The 26,509-nt window shown below is 37.1% G+C and overlaps 1 protein-coding gene across 2 annotated transcripts in view; it reads right to left on the bottom strand.

The window, feature by feature from the left end:
* CD109 (CD109 molecule) overlaps positions 1 to 26,509 on the bottom strand; it is a 208,463-nt gene that overhangs the window by 40,055 nt on the left and 141,899 nt on the right. For both annotated transcript variants that reach the window (XM_019749315.3, XM_074333202.2), the window contains 8 exons: positions 15,569 to 15,608; positions 12,805 to 12,889; positions 5,667 to 5,763; positions 5,277 to 5,418; positions 4,472 to 4,581; positions 2,158 to 2,382; positions 1,218 to 1,319; positions 1,068 to 1,130 (listed from right to left, as the gene is read on the bottom strand). In XM_019749315.3, coding sequence (XP_019604874.3) covers positions 1,068 to 1,130; positions 1,218 to 1,319; positions 2,158 to 2,382; positions 4,472 to 4,581; positions 5,277 to 5,418; positions 5,667 to 5,763; positions 12,805 to 12,889; positions 15,569 to 15,608 — 864 coding nt within the window. The remainder of the gene's footprint in view (positions 1 to 1,067; positions 1,131 to 1,217; positions 1,320 to 2,157; positions 2,383 to 4,471; positions 4,582 to 5,276; positions 5,419 to 5,666; positions 5,764 to 12,804; positions 12,890 to 15,568; positions 15,609 to 26,509) is intronic.

The following is a 26,509-nucleotide window of genomic DNA, read 5'->3' on the forward strand; positions in this document are numbered from 1 at the left end:
ACAGAGAATACAGGCTGGGAAACAGAAAAAGGTAACATAAAGCAACAGTAGCTTCACCATCAAGACTCTATTTTTTGCAGCACTATTTACAATAGCCAAGATACGGAAACAACCTATGTGCCGATCGATAGACAAATGGATAAAGAAAATGTGGTACATTTGTACAATGGAATATTACTCAGCCATAAAAAGAATGAAATCTTGCCATTAGTATAAACATGGATGGACCTAGAGGGCATTATGCTAAGTGAAATAAGTCAAAGACAAAACCAATATGATTTCACTTGTATGTGGAATCTAAGAAAAAAAAACAAAATAAAGGAGCAAACAAAACAAAACAGAGACAAACTTATAGATACAGAGAACAAACTGATGGCTGCCAAAAGGGAGGGAGGTTGGAAGAATGGGTGAAAAAGGTGAAAGGGGTTAAGAATTACAAACTGCCGGTTATAAAATCAGTCACGAGGATGTAAAGTAGAGCATAGGGAATAAGTCAATAATATTGTAATAACTCTGTATGATGCCAGATGGGTACTAGATTTACCATGGTCATCAACTTCGTAAGGTATATAAATGTCTAATCACTATGTTGTACACCTGAAACTAAAATAACAATGTATGCCAACTATATATTTTTTTAATTTGTAATAAATAAAGAATACTTTTTTAATTAAAACAATCAATTTTTGAGTGGAAGGAATACAGAGCACCACTGGAACAGTTGGATTAGCAAAATTAAAAGGCCGTGGGTAGCAATTTTTATTTTACTTTTCGTTTTTCTTATATTTTATAATTTTCTACAATGAAGGTATATGGTTTATCTAATAGAAATTTAAATTTTAAAGTTTATATTTTAAACATAATGCAGGACTTAATTATCCATCTTTAATTGGAAATGCAAATACAGGTAAAGAAAACAAGATATTTTGATTGCAGTATAAAAAGAAAAGGCTAAAAAAGTACGAGGCTGAATTTTAAAAATCAGTAAGTTGAGTCCAGACATAAGGTAGACATCAGTTAAGGTGATTCTGTAACAGATCATAAATTTAGATTCTATAACAGATTACCAGGTAGCTTAACTCCTTCATCTGCTTGTTGCCATTTACCACCAACTCAAAAGGTGATCCCACCTAGAAAAGACATCTTAATTAATATACACATATTGATGGCAAAAGAGCATAATTCTATTGTAATTATCAAGTGATTGTAAGCATTACCTTTATATTTCCATCTCTTATTTTTAGCTGGATGTATGTTTTACTAGGAGACTTAAATATATCATGAACTGCCAGGCTATTCACACTATTAAGAAAAGAGGCCTGCAACAAAAGAAAAGGGAGGTATAAATTTTCATCTTTAGCAACACGTTGAGAAAAGATGCTACCTGCTGAACAATTACTGAAAAACAAGTGCACTTTTACTTTTTTCAAGCTGGAAAAATTACATTCCCCAGACACTGGATCTTCATCGCTTATCCTATAAAGAAACTGAGAGCTTTCAAACACAGAAGAGGGGCTTCGTCATCACGATCCAAGAGGAAAAAAAGCATAGTCCTAATTTATTTCGGAAACAAAGGTATATTATCAGGAAACACTGTGAGAAAGAGAACGAAATAAAAAAAATTCCTTTCCTTCTCCTCACAACACACAGCTCATTTACAATCAAGAAATATCAGTCCACTTGATCCACCAACAGTCAGAGTAAAACTCAGAGGCCACACATGTGGCAGAGCCAAGTGACCAAAGGAAAGGTAACAGGAATGGTTGGGGAGTCTTAGAGGAGCCATTCTGGGAAAGAGCTCAGCAAAGGAGTATAAGTGTAAAAAATATACATTGCTCTTTCATTTCAGCTCCTGCCAAAATACAATTTCAAATGATTAAAAATCAACCTAGGCTGGGAGTTTGGGAAGCTTCTCCAACATATCTTCATGTTGTTATATTTTACTGTGCTCTTCAAAATGAATTTACGAGGAAGCATTCAGTCTAACTCTCAGTCGCTGTCATTAAATTACTTTTAACAATGCGCCCCATTTTTAAAAACTGGAAACACGTGTCCATTTCCTGTGCATTTTGGCCTCCTACAGGTTGAGTCCCTACCACAAGATTACAATTTTAATGATGTTGTTGCAGTAACATAATGCTGGGAAACAGATGGTACCTTTAATTGTAGCATGCTGGTATTGTCCAAGATTGGAAAGTCAATCTTAAAGATCCCGTTTAGTGGGACAGTATAATTCATGATCTGGACAGCTTCTATATCCTGATTTCTACTGTTCCATCTGATCCCATACTCGGTAGAGTTTCTCTGTGTCACCGTTATGACTACATTATTTCTTCTTTCTTCAAGAGTCAGTTGATTGCCATCAGAACGGGTTATTTTCACCTAATTGTCAAAACACAACATATATAAAACAGGTATCAAGAGAAGCAAAGGATTTAAGTTCAGTTGAATCCAGTTTCCATCTGTGTTATTCCCATAAAACTGAACTCTCAACAATCATTAACAGCACAGTAACTTGCAGATTAAGTGGTGTCTCTCTCGGAGGCATCCAGCACCGCTGACCACTCCCTTCTTGATATTATGGCTTCTCTTGCCTTCCGCAATAAACTGCTTCACTTCATACTCTTCTTTCTGCACCCTTTCAATGTCCTTCTTGGTTCCTTTTCCCTCTCCAAAAATAAAGGATTTGTCAAGGCCAAAAGATCAATTATCAGTTCTTCTGTCTTTCTCAAAGGCCTCAGCACTCTTGCTGCCATCCACACCTTGCTGTGGAGCTCATATTCAACACCTCCAATCCCCTGCAGGAAATTTCTACTGGTATATCCCTGTCATCTCAAGTTCAGTACATCTAAAACTGAGCAACCATCTTGCCTTTACTATTTTTGCTAATACCACAATTCTGCCAGAATTAACATCTTTGAATTTTCCTTGTCTCTTCCCACATCCCAAACTCAATGGACACCAAATGTTGTCCTTCTCTCTTACGTCCCACATCTACCACCACGAGGCTCCTGGTCACCTCACACCCAAGCTGCTGTCATCATTTTGCACACAAACCTGATCAGTCTTCCTGGAATACTGCTTTCACCACACCCCTCCCACGTTCACAAGGCTCCTAGTCTCATCACTGCCTGGAGTATAAAGTTCCACAACCTATGTGAGCCATTTAGAATCCTCTACAACTCCCCAAGCTTTGCCTCCTCTTTTCTCTCTGACCACTCCTGGACACAAGCTCTCTACTGCAATTACTCCAGTTAAGTCACCTGAATGCATCCATAACTTGCCAGCCAGAGAGAGCTCTCACCTTGTGTCTCAGCTCATCTAATCCCCAACTCCCAACCCCACAGCCAAATATTTAAAATCCTACTGATCTTTTAACAAATAGCTTAAATATTCCCCTTCCATAAAGCATCCCTTTAATGACCCTTATCCCTATCCCAAAGCCAACTCTTCCTCCTGAACTCTCCTTGTTTCCCTCTTTTCATTTGGAAGTTACTATTTGCAACCTCATGTTTTCTGGGTTTTGATTTTTGTTTTTATTTTCTTACCTTTTCAAACTGTTTAATGCATAAGATCATTGAAATCAGGAACTATCTAAAATTTCTCTTCATTCATTCAGCAAGTGACGTCTCGTTTCTTTAAACCAGAGGTCAACAAACTATGGTAGACAGGAAGGCCAAACCCAGTCTTTTTGTAAATAAAGTTTTATTGGAACATAGCCACCCTCACTTGGATACAAAATGGCTGTGGTGGCTTTCATACTACCATGGCAGAGACAAGTTGTGACAGAGACCACATGGCCCACAATGCTAAAAATATTTATTATCTAGCCCTTTGCAGAAAAAGTTTGCCAACCTCTATTTTACATCCCTATAGAAATTTATTCATGACACTGATCTTATCCTGCCTTGAATTACAGTTTTGTATATATTTTCTTGTCACTATCACAAAAACTGTGAATTCAGGGTGGGTCCTGAGTCCTTCTCACCTCTTAAGCCCAATTCATCACCAGGCCTTGCACATTGTCAAAATTCACACAATACGTGTTAGTTCAATATTCTCACACAAAAAAATCAGTAGATCAGTTGATAATTTTTTAATGCTATATTTTTGCTAGAACTAAAATTAGCCATTATAAAAATCAAATAAAAATTGAAAAAATGTTACTACCATCTAATTCCTTCAATTACTTTATAAAAGTTTCAATGTAGCAATCAAAATCTAACTTAAATTGAATCTAACAAAATTCAATATATTTGAGGAAAGTATTTTTGTTGGAAACTACTTTTCTAGAAACATTAGATAAAGGTTATTTGGCAATAATTCTATATACCTCAGATATCTAAATGGAAAAGGGATCTATGTACTTTTGGCTTAAATTTTTTAAAAAGCACTGAAAATATTATTTTTCATACTGTTTCATTATATTGAACTTAATGCTTTTAGATCATTAAGAAATATGGCAACTTACAGTGGCTGTGAAGTTGAGAGATGGCTTCAAGACAGTAGCATAATCAAAAAAGTCAATGATGTAATCATGTTGCTTAAAAAACACATTGGAACTTGCATTTCTTGAGATACCTGTTTTCGAAATTGCATCATTTAGAAAACTGAAGTTATAGTTCACCAACAGCTTCTATCCACAAAATTTCTCCATCTGAGCTAATTCCCCAAGGGGTTAAGATATCAGGACACAGAAGGCACATTCCCACAGCTGCTTCTGTGACCATTATGTCCTTTGTGTCCTCCTAAGCACCATTACTGCCGCCCCCATCAATGACACGGGCACCGGCAGACTAAGGCCACTGGCAGAAGAGTCTTTTGCTCTTTCAGGGATTTGGTGAAAACTATTGACAACAGCAACAGAAACATTCAAGTAATTAACCTTTATTATTAAAAGAGAAAACTGTCTAGGAGCAGGTGTGATTTCAGAAGATGCTAAGTGATTAAAAAAAAAAACAAGAAGAAGATGGTTAGTCAGCTAAAAAGGTAAGCCTTTCCTTGTAGTTTTCAGGCTGAAAAGAAAGAATCAAAATGAAAAAAGTTACAAATATCTACCACATATGGTTGAAATACAGACTTTCATAGAAAATAAGTTTCCCCTCCATTATGAAAACATTCTGCAAGCGAGGCTAATTAATCATCAGGACAATTTCAGCATTCCATAGCATCTTTAGAAAGGCAATGATGTTCCCAAATCAACGTGCTAGTTATAATGAAAGATGATAGAGCAGCACCGTATAAATAGCTTTACCTTCACTTCAAAGTCTACAAACCTGTAAGTGATTCTGTCACTGTGGCTAAAATTTCTACCGGCCCAGGGGAAGACAGAGACATGTGTTCAGAAAGACGATCTGAAAAATCCATTACCTTTTTCATCTCTTCATCATTAAAAGAGAAGTTTGCAGATCCATTTATCTGTTTTGTTAAAAAATTTCAATTTTATTCTTCACTTTAGCAATTCAAATTTTAGAAATAAAACTCAAACTAAGTCACATCAAACAGTACAATGGCTCTGCTTCTATTTTAATCACGATAAATGACAAAAATGATAAAAAGTGATTTTATTACACACAATATTGTGTTAAGTTAGTACAAATCTTATTTCTAGAAAAATACACTGTGGTTTTCCCCATTACACGTTATAAGATATCTGTAAAAGTTACCTTAAATTTTTTTGTAATATTTTTCTTCATACCCCAAAAAGATAAAGGTAAAAATGTAAGTGTTACATCTCCTTTCACTGGCTTCCCGTATGTATACCTGAAAAATAATAAATGGGTATTTTTTTAGATTTTCAACCGATATTTTCAAACTAATGCAATGAAAATAGTACTTTTAATAGCATACACTGGGAATCCAACTTAAAAGAGTTATAGTAAAAACATGCTTTTACTACAAATTTTTAAAATTAAACATAACTAGGAATGTCCGCAATAAAGGGTGATCCTTGAAATTATGTCTCCAAAATGGGAAGACTTCTAACTACAATACCACAAAACAATGCCTAATACATACTTTAACCAGCCTCTAACCATCTTACACCCCAGAAAAAATCTGATAATAAGTGGAAGTGGCAGTTTTCTGTCCAAAGACTTTTAGAAGATTAAGAAAATATTTTATTCCAGAAATCTGGACTGGCCCATTAACTGCATGCCCAGGAGACATCGCACACAGCTTTTGAACATCTTTCAATGCTATTTGAAACTGCAATCGCCATGGCCCATTGCTGCATGTTTCAATATTAACTAGAGGGGCTTATTAAACCAAACATACTAGGACACAAATGGGCTCCTGGCTCTCAAAAATTTTTTTCTTGAGGGAGAATTTAAAATAAGAGTACAGTATTTTTTTTTTAACCCATAGGACCAACATTACCTTCTTGAGTCAAATCTCATCTCTGCTGCTTTGCATTCTATGCATTAATTTTATTCCCTCTCATGATGAGAAAGTCTCTTCATGTGAAGGACAGGCAATCTTTGGTAAACCATTTAATTTCCAGAAAGCCTTTTTTAAATGTGTTTCCTGGGTTGCTTCCATCTCTATTGTGAAGTGCTCAGCCAGATGTGAAAGTCAATTTTGCTTTGCACTCTATAAATCTAACAGTAGCTTCGGCTTCCTGAATCCATTAGTTGAACACAGAAACAGCCCCTCATCTGGATCAACTCAATGCAACAGTAAATGGTAAAATATAGCATATTCCAAATTAAAAAGAATAAAACAAATCCATCTTCAAGTACACCACCCTTCCAAATGAAAACAGCAGAGTTAGTGGAAATCCTGGTTGTCAACCTCAGTAACAAATTCATTCATGCAAAAGAAAGTCCTCAAAACCTAATATTGTTGTATCTTGTTAAAGTTTAAATAAATGCATAACTAGAATACCAGAACATCGTATTTTAAAAGAGTTATATCACATGATAGTACAGAGAGCTTGAAAATCCAGACATAATTTAAAGTATTCTCGGACACAAATATTTTTAATTTTGATTTAAATGTGAAGCAGATTTAGCTTCCTAAGCCCCAAGCCAATTACAATAATTGTGAAGCAAGGATAGTGACAGTTACTATCGTAAACAGAATTTGGAAGTACTTGGCATAAACTAGTTCTTCAGGAAATAGTTTGACAACATTTAAAAATACAAATCAAAGATAGTCTGTGATAATATCAATAAAACAAGGATTTTTTTTTACATAGCCGTATCATCAAATACAGAGGGTGCCAAAAAAATGTATAGACATTTTAAGGAAACAACTGTATTAAAATTATGTTGATAGTAACAACTTTTGAGCATCTCTTGCAATTGCAGAAGGCAAATGTGACTTGTACTCATCTTTTGTTATCAGTACATATTGAGTATTACAATTTTAACACAATTGTTTTCCTTTCCTGTGTATACATTTTTTTGGCACCCTCTATATATGATGGAAAGAGAACTGACTCTGGGTGGTGAGCATACAATGTGACATATAGATGACGTATTATAGAACTATACACCTGAAACCTATATAATTTTACTAACCATTGTCACCTAATAAATTTAATTTTAAAAAACCAGCTATAGCTGGTTTATAGTTTATACAATGGTACCTAAAAAATTGAACCTATTAGTATTATTCATGTTTCTCCCCTCCTTCTTTTTTCTATGTCATTTCCAGGATACAAATGTATCAATTCTTCAAGTAATAAATACATTTTAATAAACCTTAGATTAAGTAATATTTTTAAATTTCTACTGTCAGCAGGAGTTATGGAAGTAACTAGATGTACACTATGTTATTTTCTTTGTAATTCTTTAGACGCCACTCTGGTTATTTCTTTTAATAAGGTGGGAATAGGGAGCAGATGTTCACATCAAAGCTAATAAACAAATGCAGATTTTTATTCCTCTCAGTTAAAGATTTCAAAACTATAAGAGACTGTTAACCTTCTTCGAGTAATTTGCAGCAATGCTCTGCACACTGACTATACCTTGATCTAACAGATGGCTAGTAGCAAAAGAGTAACCTCAATTATTTATTATCCACTCATAGCTATTATGAAATAATAGCTATTATGAAATAAATATTTTCAAATCATTTCTATAACTTAATAACAACCATCTAAGTGGTAAGACAACAGAACAAAATACATCCAAGGAACAACTGGATTTCAAACCCTGCTCTCTACCCCCTAATTCAGTGACAAGCCCAAACCTATCGCCCATACAACTCAATTTGGTTTATTCCAAATAGAAGGCTTTTGATTGAGAATGAAGGTCTTTGCTGAGCTACATACAGCTTGGAACTAAAACTTTAGTTTATCCATTTGTTCTTTCAATAAGTATTTATTGGATGCCTGCTCCCTAGCTGGCACTGTACAAGGTCCAAAGGTGCAGAAGTAAACCAGAGACAGACCCCCCGCCCCAAAGAGGTGGATTAGTCAAGAGCAGCAATGTGTGACTAGAACTATGAGAGGTACAAGAATAAAGGGCCAGGGGCAAGGAGCCAAGCCTTGAAATCACCTTTATAAAAGCCTATTGGTCAAGAAAAAGCATTTTGCATTCTTGGAAGCACATGTAAAATTTGGGAATAGAATTTGGGAGGTTAGAGAAGGGGCTCGGTGAGATATTTCAAAATACATGAAACTGGAAAAGAATTTTCTAAGACATACTTTAAAATTTTAACTTCATCCTCAAAGGAATGGTCTGAAAATTTTCATGCAAAAAAGTCATAACATTAGCCAAAAATAATAATAAAAAAGGAGAAAAGAAAATGAAGGAGGAGAGGAGAAGGAAGAGGAGGAGAAAGAGGAGGAGGAGGAGGAACAAGAACTCTGGATACAATGTAGAAAAAAAAATTGGAAAGGTAAAAGTGGAGTAAGAAAACCTTTTAAGAAACTACAACAGTAATTGAGGAGAGAAAGATACTGTTGACCTGAATCAAGGAAGGGGCAATGGAGATGGATTTGAGAGATATTAAAGAGACAGAATCACTAACATTGAATGTTAATTGGATACGAGGATTGAGGGAGTGGGAAGAGGCACCTGACTTGGGCAGCTAAATAGATGGTGGTTGAGTCCACCAAGATAGGAACATGGAAACGAATCAGGTTTGGGGGAAGACGATATGCTTGGTGTAAAGTCCCCGTGGGATATGTAATACGATGGGAGGCGTATATGGGGCAGCAATACATGAGGGTCTGAATCTCAACACAGAAATATGAACGAGAGATGTGGATTTAGGTGCCATCAACTTACAAACAGTAGCAGAAGCCCTGCCCATGGAGAAGAAAATTCAGATGTGAAAAGCAAGAAGAAAGCAAAAGATGGAGCTCTGCGGAACAAAAACTTTTAAAAGATAAACTGAAGATATTTAAGAGTCTCAAATGGAAAGAAAAAAAAACGGAAAGGAAATGGGAGAGGACAACAATGTCAATGGCCTGGTGAGGATGAAAGGCCTATGTAGGGAGCTGGAGAATGAATGGAATGGAAAGCGTGGAAAACGCAACTCTGACTGGGCTGTGAAGAGGTGAGAGATAGGGCAGTGGCTGGAAGAAGACATGGAGGTCAAGGGAGGGTTTGTTTCTGTTAAAGACAGAAATGTTTAAATGCATAGTGAAGATGCCACAGAAGAACAAAATGGAAGAAATCAAGACACAGGTGAGAGGGGAAGTGGAACCAGGGTCCTCCTGACAGGAGGCAGTACCCAAGACCCAAGCCTCTGAAGGGAGAAGAGATGTTGCTTTCAATATGACAGACACGAGATCATCACCTTCATCAACATTTCTATCTTTTCTGGGACACACTAGTTATAGAACTATGTCAATTTGTAGACTTAAAAAACACCCTACCTTCCTTTACCACACCCATAGACATCATGCCTCGGCAACTAAAGCTTGAAGGAAGAAGACTCAGAATGGATGATTATTGGAACTAGCCAGATCTGAGAACTACAAATGGCAAAAAGTGGCTCACTACCCACAACAGACAAAGCAAACATACTGAGATGGTCATTCTGTGTGTCAATTTCTCTAAAGTCCCCAGTCACTCAAACACTAATCTAGGTGTGGAGGTGAAAGTATTTTATAGTTGTGATTAAAGTCCATAATCAATTGACTTTAAGCAAGGAGATTATCCTGGATAATAAACGGGTGGGCCTGATTCACTCAGCTGAAAGACCTTAAAAGCAGAGCTGAGACTTCCCTAAAAAGAAAGAAATTCTGCATCTTGAAAACAACTTGAGCCCATGCTTAAAAGTTCTAGCTCCCTCTTGCTGAAAGCCTGCACTACAGACTTTAGACGAGCCTACCAGCCCTTGTAAGTCAATTCCTTGCAACAAATCTCTTACCATACAGAGGGTGCCAAAACAGTGTGTACACATTTTAGGGAAGGAAAACAGCATTAAAATTGTAATACTCAACAATATACCAATAATAAAAGATGAATACAAGTCACATTTGACTTCTGCAATTACAAGAGGTGCTCAAAGTGGTTACCATCAGGGTCCAGACACTTCTGATGATGGCGAACCACTGCTTGAGCAACGTTGACCAAAGTGTCCACTTGTATACACTTTTTTAGCACCCCCGGTATATTTCCCACTGGTTCTACTTCTCTGATGATACCTTGACTGATACACATACTAAAGAAAATGATAAGAATACAATGCAGTGAACACTAAAGAAATGGCAAAGGGCCATCACAATTGTCATATCACTCTCAGGCGAAGAGCCCCAACAAATGAGAATCAAGATGAAACTACAAAGGTTCTTACTGGGCTAGGGTAAAGAGGGTATCAATGGTGTGGCTTCAATTTTACACCCTGTAAAATTGTATATAAAATTTTGTGAAGAGTTTGCAGAGTTTAAGAACCACTGTTTTAACTGACTACTAAATGTCTGGCACAGCCCTGAAGACCAAAAACAGAAGCAAAGAAGATATCCACACTCAATTTAATCCATGCACTGATGGTTGTATGCATTTGCACTCACTACGTTTTATAAACATTAGTCAAAGAACTCAAATAAAAGCCAGACTAAATGCTTAAACTTTAGCTAAGATCAAGGGCAAGATAATAATTATGTAAAATGCAGTCATTTGTGTGTTATCTAAACCATAAATCCATTCACATTAGAAACTACTACCTCTTAGTTGAGCACAGACAGAAAGCTAACTTGATATGCAAATCATAGACATGTTTTTGCTTTTGTGACTCACGGGTTTCACATATTTTTTTGCCAGATAGAATCTAAAGTAGGAGTCCTCAAAACGTTTTGGCCTGTGGACTGCTTCCATAAGAAGACTTGTGGCCCATCACTTGCCACTGCCACAAACCCTCACCAGGAGAGCAATATGGTGATGAGATAGCAGTGAGATGAGGCCCAGTTTTTATCAGCCATTACAAATAAATTCTGAAACTAAATAAATTTCAGAAATCAAAGCACAGATATTGACACATCAAAAATAAAAGCTACAAGAGATCTGTCCCGGAATTACTTGAGGGCAACCCCAGCCTGTACTTTTGAGAACTGTTAGTCTGGAACTCTGAGGATGCTTTCTGCCTCAACAAAACCAAGTGCTATGGTGTTCAAACTGAGGTAGATAAAAGGCAGAACTTGCTACAGAAGATGAAAGGCAGGGCTGGCTGCAGAACAAGAAATCTCAGCCCTTTCTGAAACTTGCCCTTGAAATGTATCCCCAGACCCCAAGGCAGGATGAACAGTACATCTGGGAACCACAAAGACTGGCTGCAACCAACTAGAATCAACATGGCAACAGGTTTCACCTAGCAGTGACCCTAAGACTTATTATATGCTCATTACAATACATTAACATGCTAAAAGAAGGACATAAAAGGACATAAAATAGTCAACAGAGCCCTTCTGAGAAATCTCCACCCTTTCCCAGAAAATCCTTGACTATTCCTCCTACAAATTTTAAACGTACAGCCCCTAATTAAAGGGGCACCGATAATAGGCTTAAACCCCAGGGGGAGTGCTGCTACTCTGTCTATGGAGTAGCCTGCCTTTTCCTTTTTCTTTGTTTGAATAAACTTACCCTTGCTTTACTTTTCATTTCCCCAGCATAAACGGGGCTGCTCTGTCTATGAAGTAGCCTGTTTCTTGCCTCTCCTCTGCTTAAATAAACTTATCCTTACTTCACTTTCATTTCCGCTTGTGCTTAAATTCTTTCCTGCATGCTGCCAAGAAACCACTGGTTGCGGCCCTTCTCTGGACCTCTCTGGGGGAAAGCATTGCCTAGCCTCCTGCAGCAAAGCCAGGGGATCAATACCATGAGAGCCGCGACACATCTGTTACGCAGGGTATTGGAAGTCTCTGTGTACATATACTGAAATGGATGATGGATAACGAAGGTGAATTATTTACTCATCGACTAATTGTAATAAGACAACCAAATCCCTGCCCCAAGATTCAGCCTCCATTACTGACAGAGAAAAAAACTGGATTTGAAAAGAGATAAATCACTTCAATCCATGCCAGCTGAATGAATTAAAAAAAGATACAAAAAACATTTTTTTTTTAATCTGGCATAATCTATAATGCAAATCCCTTGATTAGTCTTGGAAAGACACTAGTCTTTGGAAAATATTTTAGAACTGGATCGACTTGGAAGCAGAAAGATGGGTACAAAGACCTGGGAAGACATGTTCCCAACTTAATTATTTATTACAGATATTTGTTTCCTACCCATTGAGGTATTTTAATAGGCAGAACACTGTGCTAATATTCCGGGGTATATAATGAGTTCTTTGTCATGCAGTTTTATAACAGTTTATAGTCATGAAAAGAAAAATGATACTTACTTTGCAGTGACGGTACCATTTAAACTCTTAGAATTTAAAGAACAATATAATGGTGTCTGCAGGACAACTTCAAATTTTGGTAATACTGAAAACAAAAACCAAGGACAAATACTTTAAAGAATCTGTTTTACTATCATTTTCAGCTTAACAAAATAACAAATAGAATTTTTCTAAAGAAATTGATAGTTGGTACTATTTAAACTTAGATTCAATATGATTCAAATACACATTAACACATAGATGAAAAACACTTCCTTTCACCCCAAATTAGACACTTCTACGAGGCTGGTGACTAGACAGTTGAGAGTGGGGGCCAGTTACTGTGGACACTTGTGTTAGTGGAAGCTTCCCATTGGTCGTACGTACATCGTGCCCAGAACCCTGGATGCAAAGCTGTCTGAGTGCTAAAAGACCAGGCTTTTATTCAGCTGTCATCCATTGGTGTGGCCTTACTACTTGTTAAAATACTTCCATATCACTTGGTAAACAGTTGCTTCTAGCCCCTTCCCTGGGACCTTCACCCAATTTGGTTACTAAAGCACATCCTAAAGCCCCAAGATTCTCCCTCTTCTGCATGATGCCATATATGCAGTCATAGAGATAGAGAATCCTTGTCCTTTGAGACAATCAAAGGCAATCTGGTGATAGTCTAATGTAATGGATTGCTATAAGGAGAAAGTTGTGTAGTAGGATTTTTAGTTAATAACTAAGATATGGCTACAAAATAATGATTTTATTTTTCTTGTGTGTCAGGTACTGATAGGTAATTCCAAAATTAGAAACCCCTACTTTGGTCAGCTTTACATAATTAAGATATAAAATTTATCAGTATTTCATATAAAGCACTTCCTCAGAGTATAAAATTTTTGTTTCCTTTCAGTCTACAGAAATTTTTTTTCTCTAACTTCACTGACCAAAGAAACAGATCAGTCTCATAAAAAAAGCATCTCACTGTTCAATTAACACAAGAAAATATGAAGGCCAATGGGTGAACAACACAGGGCAGATCTCCAGCTCCAAACCAGGCTGAACACCCTTGGTTTGCCAAGACACTCCTGCACTCTGGACCAGTCTAGGATTGGAGAGTCAAAAAAGCTACATAGGTCTACTGTGTGTGACCTTCCTCCAATGCCCTCCACCAACACAGAAGTTAGGGGACACCCAGAGGTAGAATTTCCTTAGAACAAGGAAGTTCAAATATCCCCTCCTCAAACATCAGAGGTTGGCAATCGATTCCCCACTGCCAGATACCCTATTCAATAACATACCACCACCCAGTACCACCTCTATGCAAAATGAAAATAGCCTATGAAAACCTTGGCCATTTCTGATTTGTTCTTCCAGATCAAGTCTGTCCAAAAGAAATAAAATGTGATGCTCATAGTATAATTTTAAATTTCTAGTAGCACATTTTAAAAAGTAAAAAGAAGTAGGTGAAGTTAATTTTTATAATATTTTACTTAACCCCACGTATTGAAAATAGTATCATGGCAACATGTAATCAACATACAACGTTACTATTAATGAGTTTTTTTCTTCCTTATTTTTGAACTAAGCCTTCCAAATCTTGTATTTTACACACTTAGAGCATATGTCCATTTGGACTCGCCACATTTCAAGTGCTCAACAGCCACACGTGGCGAGTGACCCCCCAAACTGGACAACAGAGTTCCAGATCAATAGTCAATAAATAATGATCAGGATGAACTAAGAGTGGTTTTTGTATTTTTAATTGGTTGGGAAAGATCAAAAGAAGAATATTTCATGATATGTGAAAATTACTGAAATTCAAATTTCTGTGTCCATAAACAAAATGTTATTGGATCAGAGCCACATTCACTTACATAGTGTCCATAGCTGCTTCGTGCTACAATGACAAAGCTGAGTAGTTATGACAGACATATGGCCCACAGAGCCTCGTAGCTTCCCAAGGGGAGTACTTCGAAGGTAACTGTAGTGATACTCAGCAATGAGGTATGCAGCACATTTTCTAGGATGAGTTCATGAACTTAATTGTCAGACCTTGTATTACCATCTGGCCCTTTATAGGGAAAACTTTGCTGATCCTGTTCTAATTGATCACAAGACTTAGATATGATAATGCGGTATGTTATACGTGGAGCATGAGCCACAAAGATGTAAGCAAACTACTTTCCAGAATTTCTAAAGCCTGGGTGAGACACAACCTCAAAAGGTGACAGAAGTCAAATGAAAAAGCTTGCATATAACTTCAAAATAGCTATTCAAATTATAACTACTCCATTGCTTTCACCGTCATCTTTCCATCCTCTCTGTCCACCAACAACATAGTTGGGTCACACTGTTTTTATCTATGTGTTCCTAACTGTGATATTATAAATGTAGCATCTGCAAGAAGAGGATTTACCCAGGTGAGATGGTCTTTACCATGCCTACCAAATGAAAACTGTGGGAAACAACGGATGTTGTGTTTTTTTTTAAATACGATACAAAATTTTAAACATATATGTTATGATCACAATAAAGTGGAAAATAGAATAATTGTGCATAAGAAAAAGACAAGCATAATGGGACTATAGGTGATCTATTCCCTCCTTTATTCTTTATAATGACTTTTTATAACTTTCAGTTTTACAAAGGAAAAATTATTACATCTATAAGAAACATGAAGATTTTACCTCCACTGGGATTTTTATTTTAAATAACACATCTTTTGGAAATGTCTCTTATCTCTGTAGAAGGTAATAAATGTGTTTTCCTTAAAACTAAATTGAAAAACTCTTACCATATTCTGAAACTTGAAATAATTGATGATATGTCTGGTCCTATTTGAGAGGAAGAAAAAAAAAAGACAAGAAAACATATGAGTTATTTAATTATTTTGCTTGCTTACTTACCTCACAAGAAGATTTAGAAAAAAAATTTATTTACATTTATAATGATTTAATGATTTATTTTCATTTGCAAAAGTTTATTTTTAGTCTTCTACAACATGAAGTCTGTGAGATTTCATGCATTTTTCTTGCTAATACACTAACATAAAAAGGTGACATGATTCTATAATTCACTGTAGGTTATTTAAACGAACTGCTTTATCTGACTTCCATCATTTATGAAGTGAAAATTAGATTAAACTAGATAAGTCAGGAATTTATGAGGTAAACTAATAGGAAAGGACTTCAAATTTGTTTTGAAGACCACTATAAAAAAAAAATAGAAAATAAATAAAGTTACACATAATTCAAATATTTATAAATAATCAAGGATACAAAATCATCATGGACCAAAATCCTCTACTTTCCCAATTCCTGGAATTATTTTCTAGGAATTAATTTCTAGGAATTAAATCAATACATTTTACCCTATTTTAACAGATATTGTTCATTATTTTCCAAATCAACAAAAAACATGTGGTCTATTATAACTGTTTCCCCTAACTCCTCATATTTCTATCTGTCCATTTTAAATCATAGGTAATACATTAAATAGAACCACTTCAAAACAGCTAATTCCACTAATAAAATCTGTATTCTAATTCTGATTCCCTAAGTTTGCCAAAGAAAATACACAGACGCAGCTACAATATTAGCTTTAAAAAAAAAAAAATCATCCTTGGTTAATCTAAAGCAACTGTAAACCAAGTTATTTTTTTAATCCTAAAGAGGATATAGTTAATTTCAAAGTATAAAACAAATGTAATTATTTATATGCTAACAAAATAGTTATCGAAAACTTGGCTTCAAAGGTGTCATTTAAAGTAGATCCCAAAGAAACTGTGTTGATCAGTCTTTAAGAAGCTCCACATACGTGACTTTTATCTTAAACGCTTTTTATGTCATATACAGGAATGCTATAAATTACACGTATCTAATTTATTTATGAGTTCTAATTTGTCTCCTCAAAAATCAAATCAAGAAAGTAATCTACCTGTATTACCCATTTTACTGGTAAACATAAGAATTCTAGTCTTTAAATTACTTTTTGCTTTACTACTATGGCCGGCACAGGTGAGGCATGATATAAGCAATTTGACAATGATGTCTGTCAAGTTAAATCATACAGCAAACACTGAGTACTCTGTGCAAAGCACTATATGAGGCTCTGTAAAGATAAATTACAGTCCTCAACATCAGAGGGTCGGTCTGGAGATGGAGACAGATGGAATCAAAAGCAATAATACAAGACAATGTCGTGGAGTTCCGTGCACTGTACTTTGCTCTGACTCTCCCCTGTGTTTGACTTACATACCCTCCCATCTCTACCCATCTGCCAAGACTTAGTTCAAATATTACTGCTTCCTCAAATCCCCAACCTAAATGTAATCTCTCTACCTCCATGTACTTTAGTCATTCTTTGTCATTTTACCCTGTATCATAAATATTTAGGTATATGGCTTATCTTGCTGCAAGTTCTTTGAGGGCCAGGTAGGTCCCTGATGGATCATTTTTTTATCCCTCAGAGTTTATCCCTTGTAGTACCAACCTAACAGAGTACCTGAGACCAAAAGGTGTTCAATAAATGTTAGATTATATAAAAATTATTAGCTTTGACAAATGCAGGAAATCAACTAATTTGTTTGAGCCTACTATTTTTTTTCATGGTGGCTTTTCTTTTTTCAAGGTGGCTTTTCTTTTATCAATTTTTTTTATTTTTCAATTACAGTTGACATGCAATATTATATCAGTTTCAGGTGTACGTATAGTGATTAAACATTTATATAACTTATAAAGTGACCACCCCAATAAATCTAGTACCTACCCATCTGACACCATATATAGTTATTACAATATTGTTGACTATATTCCCTATGCTTTACATTCCCATGACTATTTTGTAACTACCGATTTGTACTTTTTAATCCCTTCCCCTTTTTCACCCAGCCCCCCAACCCACCTCCCATCTGGCAACTACCAATTTGTTCTCTGTATCTATGAGTTTGTTTCTGTTTTGTTTGTTCATTTATTTTGTTTTTTAGATTCCACATATGTGAAATCATGGTATTTGCGTTTCTCTGTCTGACTTATTTCGCTTAGCATAATACTCTCTAGGTCCATCCATGTCATTGCAGATGGCAAGATTTCATTCTTTTTTATAGCTGAGTAATATTCCATTGTATATATGCACCACTTTCTCTTTATCCATTCATCCACTGATGGACACCCAGGTTGCCTCCATATCTTGGCTATTGTAAATAATGCTGTAATGAACATACGGATGCACAAGTCGTTTAGAAGTAGTGTTTTGGTTTTCTTTGGATAAATACCCAGAAGTGGGATTACTGGGTCCTTCTTTGTCTGTTATAGCTTTTGTTTTAAAGTCTATTTTGTCTGGTATAAGTATTGCTACCCCAGCTTTTTTGTTTTGTTTTGTTTTCAGTTTCATGAAATATCTTTTTCCATCCCTTTACTTTCAGTGTGTGTGTATTTTTCAACCTGAAGTGAGTCTTTTTTAGACAACATATGTAAGGGTCTTGTTTTCTTATCCATTCAGCCATCCTATGTCTTTTGATTGGAACATTTAATTCATTTACATTTAAAGTAATTGTTAAGAGATATGTAGTTATTGTAATTTTATTATTCATATTTTAATCTTTTTTTATCTTCTTAAAGAGTCCCTTTAACATTTCTTATAATACTGGTTTGGTGGTGATGAACTCCTTTAGCTTTTTCTTGTTTAGGAAGCTCTTTATGTGTCCTTCAATTCTAAATTATAGCTTTGCTAGGTAGAGTCATCTTAGTTGTAGGTCCTTGCTTTTCATTACTTTGAATATTTTGTGCCAATCCCTTCCGCAAAGTTTCTGTTGAGAAATCAGCTGACAGTCTTATGGGAACTCCCTTATGGATAACTAACTGCTTTTGTCTTGCCACTTTTAAGAATCTGTCTTTAACCTTTGGCCTTTTAATTATGATGTGTCTTGGTGTGGGCCTCTTTGGGTTCGTCTTGTTTGGGACTCTCTGTACTTCCTGAGCTTGTATGTCTATTTCCTTAACTAGGTTAGGGAAGTTTTCAGTCATTGTTTCTTCAAATAGGTTTTCTCTTCTCCTTCTGGTACCCCTATGATGAGAATCTTGGTACAGTTGATGTTGTCCCAGAGGTGTTTGGGCCTACTTTAAACAGCCTTGAAACCAAGTTTTAGGCAATTATTTGTTTAACACATAAGTAGTTACAACAGATAATACTTGAATTCTCCCTCCCTCCCACCTACATTACAAGTCATCCCTAATAACTCCCGAATTTTCCATATCTGTTTACTGTCTCTTTCCCGTTCTATAAATATTTTCAAGTCTTCTCTCTTCTTGGTACTCCTTAAGTGTCTTTCTGATTTCTTCCTTGTTTTGTTAGTGGTCCTCTCTCTGATCCTGAAATGTTGGCCGTTGCTCTTTCTGAGCCCATTGCTCTTTCCAATCTCCAGACCCTAAAGGATCTCATCAACTTTCATGGTGTTAACTGCCTTCTCTATACTAAATACTCCTAAATAGTCATCTCTAGCCCATACCTCAACCTGGAGATTCTGACTCAAATCCACCTTCTAGATATCTCTGCCTGAATGTCATACAGAACATCTTGGACTCCTTTATCTGTGGTAGCCTCCACCAGGCACGCTTTCTTGATTGTATCTCCCCATGTTTTGTTAGATATCCATTCTCTCCCATAATATCCTGTGTATAACTGAATCATTTTACTTAACCCAACATATTATAAGTATCTGCTTTGTGTCCATCTCCTGTAACAGAATATGAAACCACCGAGGGCACAGCACCTAATGCAGCATGGCTTCAATGTTTGCTGAATGAATGTGTGTATAAATGAGTGAACAAGTTGATTCTTGTCCCCAGGCTGGTTCTTACAGGGTTCATCAGGTTAGCCTCAGTTATCATACAGTATCTCCTCAAAGAAATTAAAATAACCTTCTCATGAGCAGAATCAGACCATCCTGAACAGGCACGGTCATCTGTCATATGACCCATAGAATAACCTTAACTCTCTGCCCTATATCTGGAAGTAATATGAATGCCAATGTGTGGGAGAAGTCAGCCATCAAGGAAAACTGAAGAAAAAGCAAGAGGAAAGTGCTTATTTCATTGTCATTTAAATTCTTCCAATAAATCAAAAAATAATTTTGTAACTGAGTGCTGACAGTGTGCTTTGTACAAGATGAGGTTTTCCCAGGGTGTTTATAAGTGGTGAAATGCAATTCAAGAAATAAATTATTTTACTGTCCAAGGAGTTTGAAAAGCAAAAATGGATTTTGTAATTTTCAACATACTATTAGGCAATCAGGCCATAACAATTTTCACAAGGAGTTTAGTTATTTTTATGAAATAAATTTACAAAGTATATAATCAAGAATGGTGGAAGACACTGAAATGTTTAAAATTAATAATAATCCAGAGAACTAGTAGCAATTTTAGCTATATATAACCACAAAAACACTGATACTGAATACTTTCATGAGTGTAGATAGGACCTGCAACCTTTCTTTAAAAAAGGCCAAACAGCAAATATTTTAGGCTTCTCAAGTCCAGGGGTCCAGAACAGGCCTCCCCAGGATGTGCCACTTTGGCATGTGAATTATTTTGAGCTGAAGGCAGTCAAAAACTAAATTATGCAGGCTCATGAGAAACTCTTACCTCTCTCTTAAAGAATCTAAATTTGGGGCCTTGCCCATAATAAGAGTTATCACCCGAAAGAACTTTTTATGACCTATCTATAGGGCAGGACAAACTAGTAAATACTGAACATTTGCTCTTATCATCCTGCAGTGACCCTCTGAAGCCCCAAGATGCTTTACCTCATCCTTAGCTCAGAATGCCATACATACCTCACTTTAAATTTTTGTCTCTGACTCTCTCGTGTGTGTGGGGTTCCCAGATGCACGTGATTAAATTTGGTATTTTTTCTTGTTAATCTGTCTCGTGTTGAATTGATTATTAGCCCAATCGGAAGAACCTAGAAGGGTAAAGGAAAGTTTCCTCCCCCCCATACAAGCCATATGGTCCCTGTCACAACTATTCAACTCTGCCAATGGAGTGCAAATGCAACCAGAGAAAACACAGAAACAAATGAGACTGTGTTCCAATAAAACTTTATTTACAAAAATGGGTACTGGGCTGGATTTGTCCTAGAGGCCAGGGTTTGGTGATCCCAGTCTAAAAAATAAAATTCATTTCCAAATTTTTCTATGCTAATTATAGCTGAACTAAATTAAATTTGACTAAGCTTAACTAAAAACATGCAGCAAAATCAACCTGAGGCCTTTTATAGGAAGTTGTATTTACTAAACAATTTTCCTTCAGTTTCAAAGAAACAATCTGCTTCAAAATAAGTTTTTGTTTATTCTAGCTCATCAAATACAATTTGTGCTCATTCACTCTGCCAGCAACTGGAGAGAGAGGTTGACCTGAAGGCATAAATACTTGGGCAGCATGTCTTCTAAGCAAACACCTTTCCAGGAAAGAAAATGCATAACTCATCAACATTTTCTGAGCTCTTCTTTCCCCAATATGGTCACCATTCCATGAGGAAAGCACTTCCTTAAAAAAACCGTACTCTTCAGCACATATATTCACTTTCTATTTGTATTAGATGTAAACCTGATTCAATTAGATTTTCTAAACAACTTCTAAAGCAGAAATGGAAAAGAACCAGGATGTTTTCTCAGTAATCTCTGCAATTCCTTTATCCCTGTATCCCTAAGTCAATATGACTGTGAGGGTGTGTATATGGAAATTAATCAAATGAAGGGGGAAAGAGAGAAAATACTATTTTTACTACCCTCCTAGGAAATATACTGACTAGAGTGCAAATTGGAGACATATGAATTATAAAACTGTCTATTCCAGTTACAGAATTTCCCTATTCTAACCATGAAGCCATCCAACTCTTGAAAGGATTTCTATTTTTAACAAACTTGAAGGAACATGGCACACTACATGACCATTAAAATAGCTGTTTTCTAAAATCCAGGTCAACTTCTTTCAACTTTTGCTTCTGGAGTAAAAAAAAAAGAATGCCAGAAACAGAGCTAAGGTACAGGAGGGACTATTTTTGTTTGCACATTTAGGATCATTTCAGTTTCCCAAGTCTGCTTCAGCATTGATCTCCATTGTCTAGATTTAATTTTTATTCAAAAATTAAGAAAGGGACTAAATTTTTTATATCCACATATAACAGGATGTTAAAATGGAACTATTTCAGACTCAGTTTGGGCTCTGTCCCCCAAGACACCAGATACCAACTATCCAAATTGAGGTGTAAAAGTAGCATACAGGACTTGCAAAGGAAGTTTCCAAAAACTGGTTTTGCAACTCTCAACCAAAGGGGTCAAGGTGAAAATGAGCTAGAAAGGAATTTTAGGAGAAAGGTTTTGATGCGCTGAGTCCCACACACCCCATCCCAGGGATCAGGTGGAAGTTGCTTGCTCCTCATTTCAAGTCTAGCAAAGCGGCGCCAACAGGACAATCCAAAGAGCTGGATGTGTATCCCCGGGAGTGTCCTCAAGTTGTCAGTGGATGGGCACTTGACATGCCTGAACAACCTAAAGAGCAAATACTGCTTCTGACCAGGTGCATATATGGCTGAGCTCTTTAAGAGAGTGTGCTGAATGGGGTGGTCTATACCTGCTGAGTTTCAAGGAGCAAAGAAAGCTTGAACATTGTCCCTCAATTAGATACACAGAAAAGAGAGAGCCAGCATGGGACTGCCTTCTATTGTGATCAAAACCAGCCTCCTCAGGGGTCAGGTCACCTCAGGAGATGGAAGCTGGAAGTGTAGATGCCCGGGAGCTGAAGATGGAGCTTCCAGATGGAGAAGACATATTCAAAAGCACCAAAGACCTTGGATGTGAGACCTCCCAGAAATGGTAGAGGTGCTCCAAAGAACCCACAAAAGCGTTCAAAGAAGGAAAAGTGTTAGTTTTAAATGCCTGCTGGCCTTGAGAGCTCTGATACCAGATAACAACAGTATTACGTTGACCCATATTATACTGCCATTTTTGTAGGACAAATACCAGCCAATTCATGACTAATTCTTTTTTTTTTTTTGTAAGAATTTTTCACCATTGCCCTCTCTTCCCCCCACCCAATTCAATCCTGGGGGAGTCCAACACAATCTAGTGAATGGGTAACAGGGAGCCAGGCCAGAGAAATCCCAAGCTGAGAGATGGGGACACAATTTTATCAGACTGGATATATTAGTTACCGAATGTAAACTGTTTTGTGTGTGCACATGTAACCAAAAATGACAGTATCGTTGATTACCAAAGAAGAACCAGAAAAACAGTGGGATTTGCCTTATATGTCATCCAAGGAATAGGGAAGAATTGGTCCCAAAGAACAGGACTAAATGGCAAAAGAATAATGTGGGGTTTTTTTGTTGTTTTTTTATTACACCTGTCCAGTAGTACATGTTTCACTCCACAGTTACACACAAATAACTGGGCACGCCAAACTAGCCGATTGCTCATGCTAAGAAAGGCTGGAGAGATACAGGGTATCCACATTTCTGACTCCTAAGACATTTCCCCACTGAAACAGTTATGGTTTAGAGTTCTAGACTGTTTCACAAAAGTTTACTTAATATGTAATGTGAATGAAGTTATATAGTAATTTTTCTGCTGCCCCACTTGATACTATACTAATTCTCTCCTTCTTAGGAACAACCTATATTCTTTATTGCCCTTTTATCTGGATTCCACGCCTACCATTGCACGGGCACAGATGAGTGCTCAGTAAGTACTGGTCACTTGCCTCTGCTACCTGCCCGTCACTCCCCCCATCCACCCCCCAGGCCTCATTCTCTGGAGGCCTCTGAGCACCTGAGTTGGGCCACTCTCTCTGAATCCCTTCCCCTCTGCTCTGTGACCACTCTCTCTTCGTTCTGTCTTCCCAAGCCTGGCTGTCCTTTCTCTATGGTTTTGGGTGGCTACTCTTCTTAGCTTCTGAATGTAGTGATTTCTGACAGATCATTCCAAACCCCACCTACTCATCTCTCTCCCCCAAACTGAACTTCCAGCTCTGACCTCCTTAGAATTTGTAATCAGTGATTCTCCCCAAGACCACACTGAAATCCCAGAGTCAAAGATAAACTGAAGGATATTAAAAATTTTACCAGTATATTTGAATGAAACTCAATTAGAATCAGGCAGCACCAAACCAGAAGCACTCATCTGACAAGAGCTCAGGGAGGTACTTCTATAGAGAAGACGGAAGCAAAATAAGGAAATTATTGATTGGCTAAAGCTTAAAGCCCAGGTGGCTGTGATTGGTTGTCCTTAGTGTTTTCACTTCATCACCCTGAGGCATTTATCTGCTTAGATTTTGAGTTGCTTATGTAGATCACCATGTCACTCTGATGGCTCCTTATTTAATAAATTTAACACCTTTTACTCCCCTTTCTCCTTTGCCCCAATCATGAGCCAATCAGTCACTAAACCTAACGATTCTTCTTTTAAATTGTCTCTTGAATGCATCCATGCCTCTTTAGTTTTTCCTGCTCCCCTAAACTAGCCCCCTTTCACAGACTGGACTGTATTATAACCTAAGCTAGAAGGTACACATGCATCAGTTAAACAATGATACTAACCTCCTTGTAGGCTTCCCGACTTCAGTTCCTCTCCCTTCAATCATCCTACATGCTATGATCTTCCTAAAATACTATGTCATACTATTGCTTAAAAACTTCTATAAAAAATCAACAAGACAGGGCCGGCCCGGTGGCTCAGGCGGTTAGAGCTCCATGCTCCTAACTCCGAAGGCTGCCAGTTCGATTCCCACATGGGCCAGTGGGCTCCCAACCACAAGGTTGCCAGTTCAATTCCTTGAGTCCCGAAAGGGATGGTGGGCAGCGCCCCCTGCAACTAAAATTGAACATGGCACCTTGAGCTGAGCTGCTTCCCGGATGGCTCAGTTGGTTGGAGCTCGTCCTCTCAATCACAAGGTTGCCGGTTTGACTCCCGCAAGGGATGGTGGGCTGTGCCCCCTACAACTAGCAACAGCAACTGGACCTGGAGCTGAGCTGTGCCCTCCACAACTAAGACTGAAAGAACAATAACTTGAAGCTGAACAGAACCCTCCACAAGTAAGATTGAAAAGAACAACTTGACTTGGAGAAAAGTCCTGAAAGTGCACACTGTTCCCCAATAAAGTCCTGTTTCCCTTCCCCAATAAAATCTTATAAAAAAAAAAAAAAATCAACAAGACGATAAATGTTTATGATTTCTTTTGTTTGGGGGTTTATCATAAGTGCTTCCTTCTTTCTACTGAATAATGTTTGGGTGTTTTTACACTGAGCATGCATTACTTTTATAATCAGAGGAAAATAATAAAAGTATAATTTTTATATCTTTTTAATTTGAGAGACTCATTCATGAACATTTTTGCTTTCTTTGTCCTCAGAAGCCTTATATGAAATTTATAACATTGAAATTCAAAGTAAAATAAGTTTTTAGAGGCCCCCCTCACTGTCTACAAAATGAAATGTAAAACTTTAGCCTGATATCCAATACATACTCTCCACAACTTGACCCACAAACTCTTCCAACTTTCTCTTCCACTCCTACTCTCTATAAGGCCTCCATGCAAGGCAAGTGCCTGCTCCCAACTCTAGAGCTGTCACGGAGCTCCCACCTCCTTGCACGTCCACCCCCACCAGTCCCCACTCAAGTCCTAGAGTGCCCTCCACCTCGGTCTAGTCAAAGTATGGAATTCTTAAGGTATGGCGAGGCTTACAAGTTCTCTAATCCACGCCCCTCATTTTACAGCTGGGGAAACTGAGATCCAGGGCTGGAATGACTTGGCCACAGTCACTCGATGAAAGCACAAGGCACTGGGTTTTGTGACACCCAACTGAATGCTCTTTGTATTTATTACGTGAAGTCTTCCTTGACTGTGAGCACCTTCAAAGTAAGGTCTGTGTCTTAGCATCTTTAGATGTTTACTGACTGGTATTTCTTTCCACCTAACTTACAATTGGGAAGTTCCATACTTTCAGCTTTGTTCAGATCCCTATTAATGTCCCTATGTTTAACCCTAATACCCACAGAACTGCAATCATGGAACACCTCACTTTTTGTCTCTTTTATTTTTATCATAAGATTAGCAAAGACTTTTAAAATCAACAAGAAATCACAGTGTAAATATCATCCAGTAAATGTGTCAGCAGATGTATCCTGACCTACTTAGAGAAAGGAGCGATGTGCAAAGTGACTGAAAGTGTTTACTAACATTTATGTTGTCCTTTCCTTTCCTGTTGGGAACCTAAACATCTGTGGCTTACACTGCAGATGCAACATGTTTCTCCAGGGGTTTTCAACCTGGACTATCAGGATCAATAACTAGAGATGCCTGGTTCCCACTTCAGACCAACTGAGTCAGAATTAACAGTGCTGCAGCCCAAATATAATAAATGCATTCATTCATCGACTCCTTCAATAGAGAAGTATTGCATGTAAGTGCTAGGTATTGTGCTAGGTGATGGGGATACACTTTTCTCTCATAGAGCTTTTGATCTAGTGGAAAGAAAGATATTTATCAAATAATCACACACATGAATACATATATATATGTGTATATGTATGCACACATATATATACATACACACACACACACAAATGATAATGAAATGAACTAAAGTGAATTAAACTTACAGGAAATTATGAAATCTAAAGATGAGGCTAGAAAAGTAGCATTAGATCAGATAGGGCCTTGTGTAGGCCCCAGTAAAAGAT

The sequence above is a fragment of the Rhinolophus sinicus genome, chromosome 2 (assembly GCF_057876585.1).
Source record: "Rhinolophus sinicus isolate RSI-liver-muscle chromosome 2, RSI-T2T, whole genome shotgun sequence".
NCBI classification, from domain to species: Eukaryota; Metazoa; Chordata; class Mammalia; order Chiroptera; family Rhinolophidae; genus Rhinolophus; species Rhinolophus sinicus.